General features: G+C 37.7%; 1 protein-coding gene across 1 annotated transcript in view; it reads left to right on the top strand.

Annotated features, from left to right (window-relative positions):
* The first annotated feature begins 397 nt into the window (after positions 1-397).
* Positions 398-16,413, top strand: part of LOC128703333 (peptidyl-prolyl cis-trans isomerase sig-7) — a 35,229-nt gene continuing 19,213 nt past the window's right edge. The window contains exons 1-3 of the mRNA XM_070081032.1: positions 398-550; positions 2,572-2,590; positions 11,430-11,457. Coding sequence (XP_069937133.1) covers positions 422-550; positions 2,572-2,590; positions 11,430-11,457 — 176 coding nt within the window. The 5' untranslated portion in view covers positions 398-421. The remainder of the gene's footprint in view (positions 551-2,571; positions 2,591-11,429; positions 11,458-16,413) is intronic.

Genomic DNA, 16,413 nt, shown 5'->3' with positions numbered 1-16,413 from the left:
GCTCTATTAGTGTTAAGTTTTAGCTTGCCTCAAATGCTATGCATAACCATAGTCATTCCCTTTGTTCTTTCAAATGTCACCCATGTAAAACTGTGTATAGTATTTTGTGGAAGTAAAAGTTTGTTCTGTTTATAAGACTTATGAGTTATGGCTCTTGGGCCACATCAGCAAAGAAACTAATTGCAATATCTAGTTGTTAATAAATATCTGGTTAAATTTTCTTAATGTTTTATTCTATTTATGGTAAAACTTCAGTATATTTACATGAAAATTCAAGAATAACATCCAAGTAATATTATTTGTGGCACTGTACAATTAAAATAGTATTATTACCATTAAATTAGAATAGATAATGAGGTATAGAAAATTGCTTAATTAATATTGATTGTATTTTAATATAAATCCTTGGATTGCAGCTTGCATGAACTTCCTGAAGCTTTGCAAAATGAAGTACTACAACCTAAATTTAGTCTTCAGTGTAGAACGCAACTTTATAGCTCAGATGGGTGATCCATCAGCAACTGGACGTGGAGGTGAGACTTCAATCTTTGTTCCTTAAAGTGTGATATACATACTTGAGTAATTTTTAATTACAACTGACAAAATCAGGAAATTTGGAGTGAATCAATGTTATTGTATCCCTAGTTTGCAACCTTACTTGTTAGGCAATATTTCACTTACAGATTTTGAATAGTTTTAGATTTATCACCTCCCAAAAGTTTATTGCACCTTACATAACTGTGAAGACAACAAAGGACAAGCAAGTCTGTCTGTTTATTGCCATATATGGTATTAGAGAGAGTTACAAATACAGTGGAACCTCTACTTGCGAGTTTAATCCATTCCATGACCTTGCTTGCAACTGGATTTGCTTGTTTGCTGAGTCTATTTTCCTCATTTAAATTAATTGAAATGCAATTAATCCATTCCAGTGGAATTCTGTGCTTCAATAATTTCGCTAATGTCAACTCTACGGCTTATTTATCTATATCACTTCATCTAATATGACATAATAAGCAATATAAATAACATAGAAACCTGATATATATACTCTAAAATTAATAAAATATGTAATTCATGTAGTGGTATGGGCGTTGTCATCGGCCGACAAGTGTTTGTCTGGAGACAGGACAAAATACAGTGGACCCTCGCCTAATGATATTAATTCTTTCCTGAGAGCTCATCATTAGCCGAAATTATCGTTAGCTGAATTAGTTTTCCTCATAAGAAATAATGGAAATCCAATTAATCCGTTCCAGACAGCCAAAAGTGTTAAAAAAAAAAATTCATGAAATATACATTTCCCTACAAAGAAAACAATGAGACATGCAAATTCAAATTCAAATTCAAAGTTTATTCTCTATAAGGATTACAATGCTGAGTTTACAGAATTTGGTTATTGTGTGGTTTACATGTAGTAAAATAATAATTACAGAGTGTACCACTAGAACACCTAGCATGGCTAGGCATTTCGGGCAGACTTAAATTAAATCTTAAGTTTAAAATATTACAAAATTATGAGGTAAGTTGGTATTATGGCTAAGTGACTAAATACTAGTTTGTGAGTTTAGCAATGTGAATGCTTTTGTTTTGGCACTATACATAGTTTCAGTATTGGAGTATCACAGGCCAACTTATGACTAGTTAAGATTCATTATTTTGAGATTGAGATTGATATTTCTGTTTATGGTCAAATGGGTGAGTGAGTGTAAGTGTTAACCACCAGGTGGTATTCGTGTAATTAGTTGACAGGGTGTATCAGGGAGATAAGATGTTTTCTGATGGTAGTTTTGAAGGTGATGAATGTGTCTGCAGTTTTAGAATTTTCAGGTAGGGTGTTCCAGATTTTAGGGCCTTTGACATACATTGAATTTTTGTAAAGGTTTAGTCGGACACGGGGAATGTCATAGAGATGTTTGTGTCTGGTGTTGTGCCTGTGGGTTCTGTCACAACTATCAAGAAAGCATTTTAGGTCAAGGTTAATATTGGAATTTAAGGTCCTGTAGATGTAGATTGCACAGTAGTAAGTGTGGATGTACTGAACAGGGAGTAAGTTTAGATCTATGAAGAGTGGGGGGGTGTGTTGCCAGGGATGGGATTTAGTGATTATTCTTACTGCGGCTTTTTGTTGGGTTATTATTGGCTTTAGGTGTGTTGCTGCAGTTGAACCCCAAGCACAGATAGCATAGGTGAGGTATGGATATATAAGTGAATGGTATAGTGTGAGAAGGGCAGTTTGCGGCACGTAGTATCGTATCTTGGAGAGGATCCCAACCGTTTTGGATACTTTTTTGGTTATGTGTTGGATATGGGTGCTGAAGTTCAGGTTGTTGTCGAGGTATAGGCCTAGGAATTTGCCCTCATTATGCCTGGCAATTAGAGTGTTGTCGATCTTAATGTTAATTTGCGCATCTCCTGCTCTGCTACCAAACATAATGTAGTAGGTTTTGTCAGTGTTAAGCGTAAGTTTATTGGCTGTCATCCAAGTCGATATTTTGATCAGCTCCTCATTAACAATGGTGTTGAGGGTGGCAAGATTAGGGTGAGAGATGACATAAGTCGTGTCGTCAGCAAAGAGAATGGGGTTCAGGTGTTGAGATACGTTTGGAAGATCATTGATGTATATGAGGAAGAGCAGGGGACCAAGGACACTTCCCTGCGGAACTCCAGTATCAAGTGGCTGTGTTGTTGATGCTGTGTCTTTAATGGTGACATACTGATACCTATTAGTAAGGTAAGATTTGAAATATGCAAGCGCATGGCCTCTTATACCATAATGGTCAAGTTTGTGGAGTAGGATGCCGTGGTCTACTGTGTCAAAAGCTTTTCTTAGGTCAATAAAAATTCCTAGTGGATATTCCTTATTTTCCAATGCTGTGTAAAGCAGATCTAGCATTTTTATGATTGCATCGTTAGTGCTTTTATTTTTCCTGAATCCAAATTGGCAGGGGTTGAGTATGTTTTGTGCCGTTATAAATGAATATAGTCTCCTGTGCACGAGTTTCTCAAAGATTTTGGATAGCAATGGTAAGTTTGATATTGGCCTATAGTTGTTTAAATCTGTAGGGTCACCACCTTTATGTATTGGTGTAACCCTTGCCGTCTTGAGTAGTTTCGGGAAGGTGCTAGTTTCTAGTGACTTGTTAAAAAGTAATGAGATAGCATGCGAGAGGACATGGGCCGCTCTCTTGTACAATAATGGTGGGACATGAGACAGATTCCCTGAGTTATTTTTAAGTGACTTTATAATCTCGGTGACTTCCGTGGGCTCAGTTGGAGCAAGATAGAAGGAATTTGGGAAATTCCCATCTAGGTAGTCCCCGGCATGGGCATTGGTACGTGGGATTTTATTGGCGAGATTAGAACCTATGGTTGAGAAGAAGTCGTTTATCTTGTTAGCTGTGTCAGTGGGATGCAGTGGTGTTTCATTAGGTTTAGTTAGGACAATATTCTTGTTTTTTTTCAGTTTGTGGGTCCCTAGAATCTGAGAGAGTGTTTTCCAGGTCTTTTTTATATCTCCTCTTGTGTCAGTGAATCTACTGGAGTAGTATAGTTGTTTGGCTTTCTTTATTACTTTGGTGAGGACTGATGAATAGTGTTTAAGAATATCTTTGTGTATTAAGCCCTGTCTATATTGCTTTTCATATTGGTGTTTCTTATCAATGGATTTCAGAATGGTGCTGGTTAGCCATGGGCAACCAAGCCGTTTGTTTGTGATCTGTTTCGTTTTTATAGGACAATGTTTGTTGTATAGTCTAAGTAATTTGTTAAGAAAAATGTCTGTCCAGTCATCAATACCATTGGCCTTGGAGAATTCTGTAGGCCAGTCAACAGTCTCTAGGTCAGCTGTGAACTTCCTTATTGAGGCCTCATCATGGAGTCTAAATGAAACTTTGTTGTATTCAAGTGGTGGTTTACTAATGTTTGTCAAGAGGAAGGTAGGGTAGTGGTCTGTAGTGCTATCTGTGATTATCCCTGATTTAAGGGGGGCTAGTATATTGGTCCATATGTGGTCTATTATGGTTGCACTTGTTTCAGTGAGCCTGGTTGGTTTAGTTATTGTTGGTATGAGAAGTGTGTTGTTCATATTGTTGATGAAATCAGTTACAGGCTGATCATCTAGTAGGCCAAGGTTGATGTTGAAGTCTCCAGCTAAGAGAAGGTGGTGCTTATTCATTTGTCTGTTTGTTATTAGTGCCTTTAATTTCTCACTGAAATTTGGGATGTTTGTGTGGGGTATCCGGTAAATGGCACCGATTGTTATAGGCGTCTTAAGGTTTTTTACAGTAAAATTAGCAAAAATGTATTCTCCATATTCATCACTAAAGCAAGTGGTGCTAATACAAGATAATTGGTTAGAGTAATAGATTGCAATACCACCCCCAACTTGGTATGGTCTGCAGTTGTGGATTGCTGTGTATCCTGGTAGAGGGTAGATATCTATTGTGTCCTGCTTAAGCCAGGTCTCAGTAAGAATAATGCAGGAGAAGGGTGTCTTTAGTGATTCAAGGAGTGCCAGGAGGTCATCATAGTGTTTGCTTAAGGACCTGATGTTGTAGTTAAGTACTGATAGACTTTTAGCATTGTTTAGGATAGTGCTGGCTTGTGATGCTGTGTAGTAAAGGCAGTTACTTTCCAATAGGTTTTGATTGTGTGTCAGATTATGGAGGTTTAGATCAGGGTCAACGTGATCAATCATCTTCTAGGTTTAAATTATGGTTATTTATATCCTGAGTTGTGTGTTGAGTTTTAGTACTGATATCTGTAGTGGTGGGAAGTTTGGACAAGTATATAGCTATAGCATTTTGGTCATGTAGAGTATAGTCACTAATACACATAATGGAGTTGGTGTTGTCTATGTGTTGTGCTGGAATGAGCTAAAGTACAACTAGGTATAAACTAATAATATAAAAATACAAATTAAAAATAGCACAAGACTCTCACTTGTAATTGCACTAAGGTCTAATGTAATGACTTTGGTATAGTCTATGTATTGAGCTAGAATGAGCTATAGTACAACTAGGTTTAATCTAATAATATAAAAATACCAGAACTGGCCTGTTTCGTCACAATTGAACAATTGTTGGGGTTGGAATTTTTCAGCTTCACCATGCCTTATCACACTGTGTATGCCACTACAATTCTTAAATCTCTCAAACCAACCTTTGCTGGCCTTAACCCTTTCAGGGTTTCGAACGTACTAGTACGGCTTACACAATAGGGTTTTTGACGTACTAGTATGCCTAAATTCTAGCACCCTTAAATCTAATGAGAGAAAGCTGGTAGGCCTACATATGAAAGAATGGGTCTATGTGGTCAGTGTGCGCAGTATAAAAAAAATCCTGCAGCACACAGTGCGTAATGAGAAAAAAAAACTTTGACCGTGTTTTTGGATTAAAACAGCAATTTTGCACTGTATTTTCGTATGGTATTTATTGTTGTATTCTAGTTTTCCTGGTCTAATTTTATAGAATGCAAGACATATTACAGAAATTGAGATGATTTTGACTGGTTTTACAATGAAAAGTACCTTGAAATTGAGCTCAAAGTAGCAGAAATGTTTGAATTTTACCAAAGTTCAAAAGCAAACAAATAATGCTACGCATCCAATACACATCAACTGGTGAGTCTAATATTCTTTCACAAGTGTGCTGATATTATTTATACCATTTCTACACTAATGCAGTAGTCTGCATAACAGTAAATCTTCTATTTTTTGTGAGAATAAAAATTCAAAGTGGAAAGCAAAAGAATGTAAGAGGGGTGTAGGGACGTGACTAATGAACAGAGGAAATGTTATTTTAGTGCCAGGAATGTCTTCCTTGTTTATTCTGGACCCTATTCGGAAATTGGCATCTTTGAAATTTGTGTGAAATTGGTAAAATTGCTAAATTCTGACCACTTTATTGGATAGTTGAAATCGGTAAATGGGTGGTTTCTTGTACTCATTCGATAGAAAAAATGGAGTTCTAGTGAAATAGTTATGATTTTTGTCGACTAGTACACTGGAATTGGTCAAAGATAGGGCTCAAAGTGGGTAAAATCGCCGATGCATAAACATCGTCGAGACCGCTAACTTCACGAGAGCATAATTCCGTAAGTTTCCATCAAATTTCATACTTTTGGTGTCATTATGATCAGGAAAAGATTATCTTTTCATAATTTTTTTTTTTTTTTTTTAATTTGGCAACCCTGTGAACAAGTCTCAGAGAGGGCCTGGCGACCCTGAATGGGTTAAATTCACCAATATGAGCACTAGTTCCAGGCATTTTTTTCCTGTTCACCTGGGTGTTAGTCAACTGTTGTGGGTTGCATCCTGGGGGACAATATTAAGGACCGAAATGGAAATAAGTTAGTCCTTGATGATGCACTGGCTTTCTTGGGTTATCCTGGGTGGCTAACCATCTGGGGTTAATTTTTTCTCGGTAATTGTTTCCCGTTAAGCCACACCAACAACACACTCTCCACGTCTTCGAGTAGTACAGCTGATTGTGGTGCAGCAGCAGCAACAGCTGACTGTGGTGCAGCAACAGCTAATGGTGGTGCAGCAGCAGCTGACAGTGGTGCAGCAGCAGCTGACTGTGGTGCAGCAGCAACTGACTGTGGTGCAGCAACAGCTGACAGTGGTGCAGCAGCAGCTGACAGTGGTGCAGCAACAGCTTACCATGGTGCAGCAACAGCTGACCATGGTGCAGCAGCAGCTGACTGTGGTGCAGCAACAGCTGACGGTGGTGCAGCAGCAGCTGACTGTGGTACAATAGTACGTATTTCTCGCCCTTTTTACCACAGGGTTGGCACTAGAAGCTTTCTTTGGGCCCATTGTGGCTTATTTAGCAGTTACCAGCACTATAAACAATGGAATAATACAAAATGTATCGAATGTATGCATGCAACCAGCCACCCTGGCTTGTAAACAGTGATCGCAGGGCAGCTGAGGCACTCAGGCTGGACAGACAGGTTTGGGAGGAATCATGTTGGGCGAGTTTTTTATCATGAGGCGAGGCAAAATTTTTGCATTCAAATGCTTCGTATGGCGGAATTAACGTTATGCGATGCGTTCGTTAGGCGGGGGTCCACTGTACTTCTTAAATATTTTGCTATCATCAACTCTACGGCTTATTTATCTATCACAGTTCATCTAATATGACATAACAAACAATGTAAATAACATAGAAACCTGATATATACTCTAGAATGAATAAAATGTCATTATATATGTGGCGGTGGCCGACGAGAGTTTGTCTGGAGAAAGGACAAAATACCCCTTGAATATTTCGCTATCATCAACTCTGTGGCTTATTTATCTATCACAGTTCATCTAATATGACATAACAAACAATGTAAATAACATAGAAACCTGATATATACTCTAGAATGAATAAAATGTCATTATATATGTGGCGGTGGCCGACGAGAGTTTGTCTGGAGAAAGGACAAAATACCCCTTGAATATTTCACTATCATCAATTCTACAGCTTATTTATCTATCAAAGTTCATCTAATGTGAAATAATAAACAATATAAATAACACAGAAACCTGATATGTACTCTAGAATGAATAAAATATGTCATGTAACAGGTGGAGGCGGCCACAACTGCTCCCTCTATGTTGTGGTGGACATTGCCATCTAGTGACGGCCTTTTGAAGCCATCTGTTATTATAATTATTATTATGTAGTACATTATTATTTTATATGTATTATTATTATATGTATTATATTATTATTCTTATTATATTATTATTCTTATTGTATTATATTATTATACATACAGTGGACCCCCGACATTCGATGGCATCGACATTCGATAAATCCGACATTCGATGAATTTTAACGCAAAAATTTTGCCTCGACATTCGATGGAAAACCCGACATTAGATACGATTCATACGAGACGTGTCCACGTGTGGCCTGAACTGCCCAGTGTTTACATTCCAGCCAGTGTGCGCGCATCTAAGGATACATTCGGTACATTCCATATTATCCATATTATCACTGTTTTTGGTGCTTGTTTCTGCAAAATAAGTAACCATGGGCTCCAAGAAAGCTTCTAGTGCCAACCCTTCAAGAAAAAAAGGTGCTAATGACTATTGAACCCGCGGTCATAGAGTCTCAAAACTCCAGGAGTTTTGAGACTCTATGACCGTGGGTTCAATCCCGGCCGGGGGTATGGTTTATTTGCAATCGTGTCATTACGATTTCTTGAGTCATGTTGACGGCAGTGAAGGGACTTGAGCTAGAGTTCGTCACGACCACGCTAGCTGGAGATTCGTCTGTAAAAACATGCACTTGTGGTCACAGAGGTGCCTGTGCTAACTTTCCTATGGTGTAGAAATATACCTAGTTGGATGAATCTTATTGTGGCTAGCTGGTCTAGTGGCTAACGCGACGGGCTGGAGTTTTGAGACTCTATGACCGCGGGTTCAATCCCGGCCGGGGGTATGGTTTATTGTTATTGTTGTTATTGTAATTATTCTGTTGCATTAAACTTAATATTTCATGTGGTAATTTTTTTTTTTCATACTTTTGAGTGTCTTGCACAGATTAATTTGATTTCCATTATTTCTTATGAGGAAAATTAATTCGACTTTCGATATTTTCGACATTCGATAGCTCTCAGGAACGGATTAGTATCGAATGTCGAGGGTCCACTGTACTATTATTATATGTATTATTATACATATTATTATTATTATTATTATTATTATTGTTATTATTATTGTTATTAATATTACAATGTAAATAATTTGTCATTTTAATTCTCACAAAAAATATAAGGTTTATTGTTATGCCTTATCGCAGTAATTGTATAGATAATGTCAACCCAGTCACGACTGCATGTTGGAATGGACAGTGAAGTCATTTGTTTACTCTTGAACATAGCCAAAACAATCGAACGTTTCTCCTGTGTTGAGCTCAATTTCAAGGTACTTTTCATCGTGAAAGCTATCAAAATCATATTTATTTCTGTAATATATCTTCCATTCTGTCAAATGAGACCAAAAAACGAGAATACAGCCATAAAAACCAAACGAAAATACCGCTAAGGGGTGACTAATTGCTGAGAAGTGAACTCCATTATTTATGCTTAGATTTCTTTCATTTTTGGTGTATGTTAAGAAGCATCTTTCCATCATACATTGCCCAAGCTTCAATAAGATAGTCCAACAAACAAATGAGATACAATTCCCTAGATTAAGAGCAAGAGCCCCTCACAAGTGTCAAGGAACTTGCCTTGAGGTCTGCTCGCTTATGGAAATTTTGCTCACGTATGGAAACAAAAAATCGACCCATCGACTGCTCATATTTGGAAAAATTCGCACGTGGATGCGCTTGCAAGTAGAGGTCCCACTGTATAGGGGAATAAGCTTGTTAAATATACAGTGGACCCCGGTTTGCGATAGCATCAGTATCCGATAAATCCTGTATTCGATACATTTTAACGCAAAAATTTTGCTTCGGTTCCCGTTAAAAAACCCGCCATATGCAATTCATCCGAGACGTGTCCACGTTTGGCCCAGTGTTCACAAGCCAGCCAGTCTGCTCGCATCTAAGGATACATTCGGTACATTCCGTATTATCACAGTGTCTTTGGTGCTTGTTTCTGCAAAATAAGTCACCATGGGCCCAAGAAAGCTTCTAGTGCCAACCCTGTGGTAAAAAGGGTGAGATTAGTTTGGAAATTAACCCTTTGAGGGTTTTCGTCGTTCTAGTACGTCTTACGCGTAGGGGTTTTTGACGTACTAGTACTCATAAATTCTAGCGACCTCAAATCTAGTGGGAGAAAGCTGGTAGGCCTTCATATGAAAGAATGGGTCTATGTGGTCAGTGTGCACAGTCTAAAAAAAATCCTGCAGCACACGGTGCATAATGAGAAAAAAAAAACTTTTTCCATTTTTTTTAATAAATCAGCGACTTTGCAGTGTATTTTCGTATAGTATTTATTGTTGTATTCTAGTTTTCTTGGTCTCATTTTATAGAATGGAAGACATATTACTGAAATTGAGATGATTTTGACTGGTTTTACAATGAAAGGTGCCTTGAAATTGAGCTCAAAGTAGCAGAAATGTTCGATTTTTACCAAACTTCAAAAGTAAACAAATCGTGCCAAGCGTGCAATACACGTCAACTGGTGAGTCTAATATTCTTTCACAAGTGCACCAATAATATTTATACCATTTTTTACACTAATGCAGTAGTCTGCATAACAGTAAATCTTATATTTTTTGTGAGAATAAAAATTCAAAGTGGAAAGCAAAAGAATATAAGAGGGGCCTTGAGACGTGACTAATGACTAGAGGAAATGTCATTTTAGTGCCAGGAATGTCTTTCTTGTTTATTCTGGACCCTATTCGGAAATTGGCATCTTTTGAAATTTGTGTGAAATTGGCAAAATTGCTAAATTCTGACCACTGTACTGGATAGTTGAATTTATAAATGGGTGGTTTCTTGCACCCATTCGATAGAAAAAATGGAGTTCTAGCGAAATATTCATGTTTTTTGTCGACTAGTACAGTGAAATTGGCCGAAAATGGGGCTCAAAGTGGGCAAAATCGCCGATCCGTAAACATCGCCGAGACCGCTAACTTTGCGAGAGCATAATTCCGTAAGTTTTCTATCAAATTTCAAACTTTTGGTGTCGTTATGATCGGGAAAAGATTCTCTATCTTTTCATAAGAGAAAATAATTTTTTTTTTTTTTTTAAATTTGGCCGACCCTGAGAACGAGTTTCGGAGAGGGCCTGTCGACCCTCAAAGGGTTAAGAAAGATTTTGAAGGGTTTAGGGCTAACCCTGAGAAGCCTATGCCAGTTGTGGAATCCATTGTGCCTACTTCAAAAATTAAGGAAATGTGTGCAAAGTGGGTTGAACTGCAAACCTTTATTCATGAAAATCACCCTAACACACCTATTGCAAGCCGTGCTGGTGACTATTACAATGACAGTGTTGTGGCCCATTTTAGACAAATCGTAAAGGAACGGTAGGTACAGAGCTCTGTGGACAGATTTGTTGTGCGACAGAGGTCCAGTGACTCTCAAGCTGGTAATTCAAATTCAAAGTTTATTCTCTCTAAGGATTACAATGTTGAGTTTACAGAATTTAGTTATTGTGTGGTTTACATGTAGTAAAATAATGATTACAGAGTGTACCACTAGAACACCTAGCATGGCTAGGCATTTCGGGCAGACTTAGTTTAATTCTTAATTTTAAAATATTACAAATTATGAGGTAAGTTGGTATTATGGCTAAGTGACTAAATACTAGTTTGTGAGTTTAGCAATGTGAATGCTTTTGTTTTGGCACAGTACATAGTTTCAGTATTGGAGTATCACAGGATTCATTATTTTAAGATTGAGATTAATATTTCTGTTTATGGTCAAATGAGTGAGTGAGTGTAAGTGTGAACCACCAGGTGGTATTCGTGTAGTTAGTTGACGGGGTGTATCAGGGAGATAAGATGTTTTCTAATGGTAGTTTTGAAGGTGATGAATGTGTCTGCAGTTCTAGAGTTCTCAGGTAGGGTGTTCCAGATTTTAGGGCCTTTGACATACATTGAATTTTTGTAAAGGTTTAGTCGGACACGGGGAATGTCGTAGAGATGTTTGTGTCTGGTGTTATGCCTGTGGGTTCTGTCACAACTATCAAGAAAGCGTTTTAGGTCAAGGTTGATATTGGAGTTTAAGGTCCTGTAGATGTAGATTGCACAGTAGTAAGTGTGGATGTACTGAACAGGGAGTAAGTTTAGATCTATGAAGAGTGGGGGGGGGTTGTTGCCAGGGATGGGATTTAGTGATTATTCTTACTGCAGCTTTTTGTTGGGTTATTATTGGCTTTAGGTGTGTTGCTGCAGTTGATCCCCAAGCACAAATAGCATAGGTGAGGTATGGATAAATGAGTGAGTATAGTGTGAGAAGGGCATTTTGCGGCACGTATTATCGTATCTTGGAGAGGATCCCAACTGTTTTGGATACTTTTTTGGTTATGTGTTGGATATGGGTGCTGAAATTCAGGTTGTTGTCAAGGTATAGGCCTAGGAATTTGCCCTCATTATGTCTGGTAATTAGAGTGTTGTCGATCTTAATGTTAATTTGTGCATCTCCTGCTCTGCTACCAAACATAATATAGTAGGTTTTGTCAGTGTTAAGCGTAAGTTTATTGGCAGCAGGGGACCAAGGACACTTCCCTGCGGAACTCCAGTATCAAGTGGCCATGTTGTTGATGCTGTGTCTTTAATGGTAACATGCTGATTTAACTAACTTGACTTACACAGTTCATTGAACATTGGCAAAAATCGAACATTTCCGCTACTTTGAGCTCAATTTCAAGGTACTTTTCATCAGGAAAGCAATCAAAATCACGTCTATTTCTGTAATATATCTTCCATTCTATCAAATGAGTCCAAAAAATGAGAATACAACCATAAAAACCATAAGAAAATATACTGCAAAGAGGCGGCTAATGGCTGAGAAGTGAACTCCCTTATTTATTGTCCATCGTTTTTATTTTTGTTGTACGTTAAGAAGCATCTTTCCATCATACATTGCCCAAGTTTCAATGAGATAGCCCAGCAAACAACCGAGAAAAAAAATATTTACCAAAAATCATAAATGGCAAGCCCAAGCCAGGTACTGGAAATAAGTCAGTTTGTCTGACTTTTCTGGGTTATCCTAGGTTCTCTCTACATACACTGCTTTGTATGATAATTATTTGTATTTATTTATTTACTTACTTCTATTTATTACAAGAAACCGCCCATTCACTTATTTCAACTACCCAATTTCAGAAATTGCAGTTTGGCCGACATACAGAGGTACAAAAAACTAAATACAGATAAGAGCAGCTTATGCCAAAGCCACTTATATTGTAATTGTATAAATAATGTCTACTGCATAGCATTACGGGCTGGCTTAAAATTAACTTAAGAGGTACAAAAAAATAACTAAGCAATGATGAACGGGCTGGCTTATTAACAGTGATGATGAAATCAGTTAAAACATGTAAACAGATTACTATAAAGCACAAGTGAGTATTACAAAGACAGGTCATATGGTTGCATGCATTGTTGTACATTCAGTCGTATGGAGTATTCTGTTAGGTAGTGTATTTAAAAAATAATAAAGTTAGATTGGGTTTTAGGTTTAACATTTATGTGATATAATTGTGAGAAACATTTAAGATATACAATTTATAAGGTTCAGTTATTCAGTATTTATTTGGTTTTGGGTGAGTAAGTGATCTTTGAGAAGAGACTTGAATTTATAAACAGGTAGTGTTTCTTTTATATTTACAGGTAATGAATTCCAGATTTTAGGGCCTTTTATGTGCATTGAGTTTTTGCATAGTGTGAGATGGACACGAGGAACATCAAAGAGTGATCTGTGCCTTGTGTTATGGTCATGTGTTCTGTTGAGGTTGGCAAGGAGATGTTTGAGGGGAGGGTTAATATCAGAGTTAAGTGTTCTATGTATGTAATAGGTGCAGTAATAAGTATGGATGTTTTGTATGGTGAGTAGGTTTAGTGTATTGAATATTGGTGGAGTGTGCTGCCTGTAGTGAGAATTTGTTATCATTCTAACTGCAGCCTTTTGTTGGGTAATTAGTGGTCTGAGATGGTTAATTGTTGTTGAGCCCCATGCACAAATTCCATAGGTGAGATAGGGGTAAATAAGAGAGTGATATAGGGCCAGGAGGGCTGACTGTGGAACATAGTACCGTATCTTCGATAGTATGCCTACGGTCTTGGAAATTTTCTTAGAAATTTGTTGTATATGTGTATGAAATTTAAGTCTATTATCAAGGTGGATTCCTAAGACTTTTCCCTCTGTTAGCTTTGTGATAGGTGATCTGTTTATCATTATGTTAAGAGGGACATCTGTAGCTCTGTTACCAAACTGAATGAAGTAGGTTTTGTCAATGTTTAGTGTAAGTTTGTTAGTCCTCATCCAGGTAGATATTTTCTGTAATTCGGTATTTACAGTATTGGCTAGCGTGACTGGGCTCGGGCGGGAGAAGACGTATGTAGTGTCATCTGCAAATAGCGTGGGTTTGAGTAATTGCGAAGCATTTGGTAGGTCATTTATGTATAGGAGAAAGAGAAGAGGGCCAAGGACACTTCCCTGTGGGACACCAACTGTAATTGGTTGTGCAGAAGAGTTTGCCCCATTTGCGTACACATATTGGCTTCTGTTGCTGAGGTATGACTTGAGGTAGTTGAGGGAGTGCCCTCTTATACCATAGTGTGACAATTTTACGTGGAGCAAGTCATGGTCAGCTGTATCAAAAGCTTTACGTAAGTCAATGAAGATCCCCAGTGGGACTTCTTTTTTCTCTATTGCAGTGTATATATGCTTCACACCCATATGGGATCTTTGGTACCACTACACTCTCATACATTCCCCTCTTTGCTTCCATGGATAATGTTCTTTGTCTCCACACACTCCTCAGTGCACCACTCACCTTTTTTCCCTCGTCAATTTTATTGCTCACCTTGTCTTTCGTAGACCCATCTGCTAACAAGTCAACTCCCAGATATCTGAACACAGTCACTTCCTCCATACTCCCTCCCTCTAATCTGATATCCAGTCTCATTGTCTAATTTTTTTTTGTTATTCTCATCACCTTGCTCTTTCCTATGTTCACTTTCATTTTCCTCCTTTTACACACCCTCCCAAATTCATCCACCAACCTCTGCAACTTCTGTTCAGAATCTCCCAAAAGCACAGTGTCATCAGCAAAAAGCAACTGTGACAACTCCCTCTTTGTGTTAGATTCCTTATCTTTCAATCCCACACCACTTCCCAGCACCTGAGCATTCATTTTTCTTACACCCCCATCTATAAATACATATATTGAACAACCATAGTGACATCATGCATCCATATCTAAGGCCTACTTTTACTAGGAAATAATCTCCATCTCTTCTACATAAACCTAACCTGAGCCTAACTATCCTCATAAAAACTCATGGGTAAGATTTGAAGATGAGATACATTTTATTCGGTATTTAGGATCTCTCTGTCATGGTATCAAGTACAGTTGTAATTTGATGACTTCTTAAATAAGATTGGTAGTGTGTGCAATATTTCAAATCTTGAGTGAATGTGATGTAGGGAACCTTATACAGAACTGTCAGAGGCATTTAGCATAAAAGAATATAGTGGTCATTCAGCACCTTTGGAAGGAAGAGCATTAAGGGTTAATCCAAGAATCAAGATGAAGAGCTTTTCACCAACACGAAGGCATACTTTGTAAAAGGGTGGGAGATATAAAGTTGGTTGCCATAGGTGGACTTTTTATATAGGCTTTGTGTAATTTTCTGTTATTTAATGTGTCGCTTGGATTTCTTATTTATTTATTTTATGTCTTTGCAAACAGTACATTGAGATTTTATATTTACAATAGTGGGTTGCAATGCAAAGAGAGCCTCTATTATGCCTAGGCATTATGGGCCAACTTAACATTATTGGCTTACAGACTACTTAACACTAAGGAGTAGTATCATAGTTGTACAGTAGGAAAGTAATTATTTCATAGTTGTACAGTAGATTATTAATTATAAGTGAATTAAATTTGTATAAGAAAAAGGATATATTCATATATATTCCAAAATGCTTTTTGTGAAAACAATGGTTCAATTATATTCCTGTCAACAATGGATAAAAGGTTCAAAGTGATTGTTGAAGTTATGATGTGGGAGTACATAGGTGAGTATGTGTGTACTGAGTATTTAGCATTTAGTCTAGGGTGATTAAGTGGCTTTTGAGAAGAGTCTTAAATTGATTTTCAGACTGGGTTACTTTAATATCTTCTGGTAATGAATTCCATATTTTGGGGCCCTTTATGTGCATAGAGTTTTTACACAGTGTGATATGGACACGAGGTATATCAAAAAGAGATCTGTGTCTTGTGTTGTGGTCATGTGTCCTGTTTAGGTTGGTGAGGAGAAGTTTGAGTGGAGGGTTTATATTTGCGTGTATTGTTCTGTGTATGTAGTAGGCACATGAATAAGTATGGATGTTCTTAATGGTAAGCAGATTCAGACTTTTGAAAATTGGTGGAGTATGCTGGCGGGAGTGGGAATTTGTTATCATTCTTACTGCTGCCTTTTGCTGGGTTATTAGGGGTTTTAGGTGATTGGATGTTGTTGATCCCCATGCACAAATTCCATATGTAAGATAAGGGTATATGAGTGAATGGTACAGTGCCAGGAGAGCTGATTGTGGAACGTAGTACCTTATCTTTGATAGTATGCCTACAGTCTTGGAGATTTTCTTGGTGATTTGTTGTATGTGTGTCCGGAACTTAAGGCTACTGTCAAGGTGGATACCTAGGAATTTTCCCTCTGTGAGTCTTGTGACTGATGATCCATTTAGCGTAATGTTAATTGGATCATTTGCAGCTTTGTTTCCAAACTGA

The sequence above is a fragment of the Cherax quadricarinatus genome, unplaced genomic scaffold (genome assembly GCF_038502225.1).
Source record: "Cherax quadricarinatus isolate ZL_2023a unplaced genomic scaffold, ASM3850222v1 Contig1505, whole genome shotgun sequence".
NCBI classification, from domain to species: Eukaryota; Metazoa; Arthropoda; class Malacostraca; order Decapoda; family Parastacidae; genus Cherax; species Cherax quadricarinatus.
The sequence above is the reverse complement of the archived record's forward strand: the minus strand, read 5'-3'. Positions and strand labels throughout refer to the sequence as shown.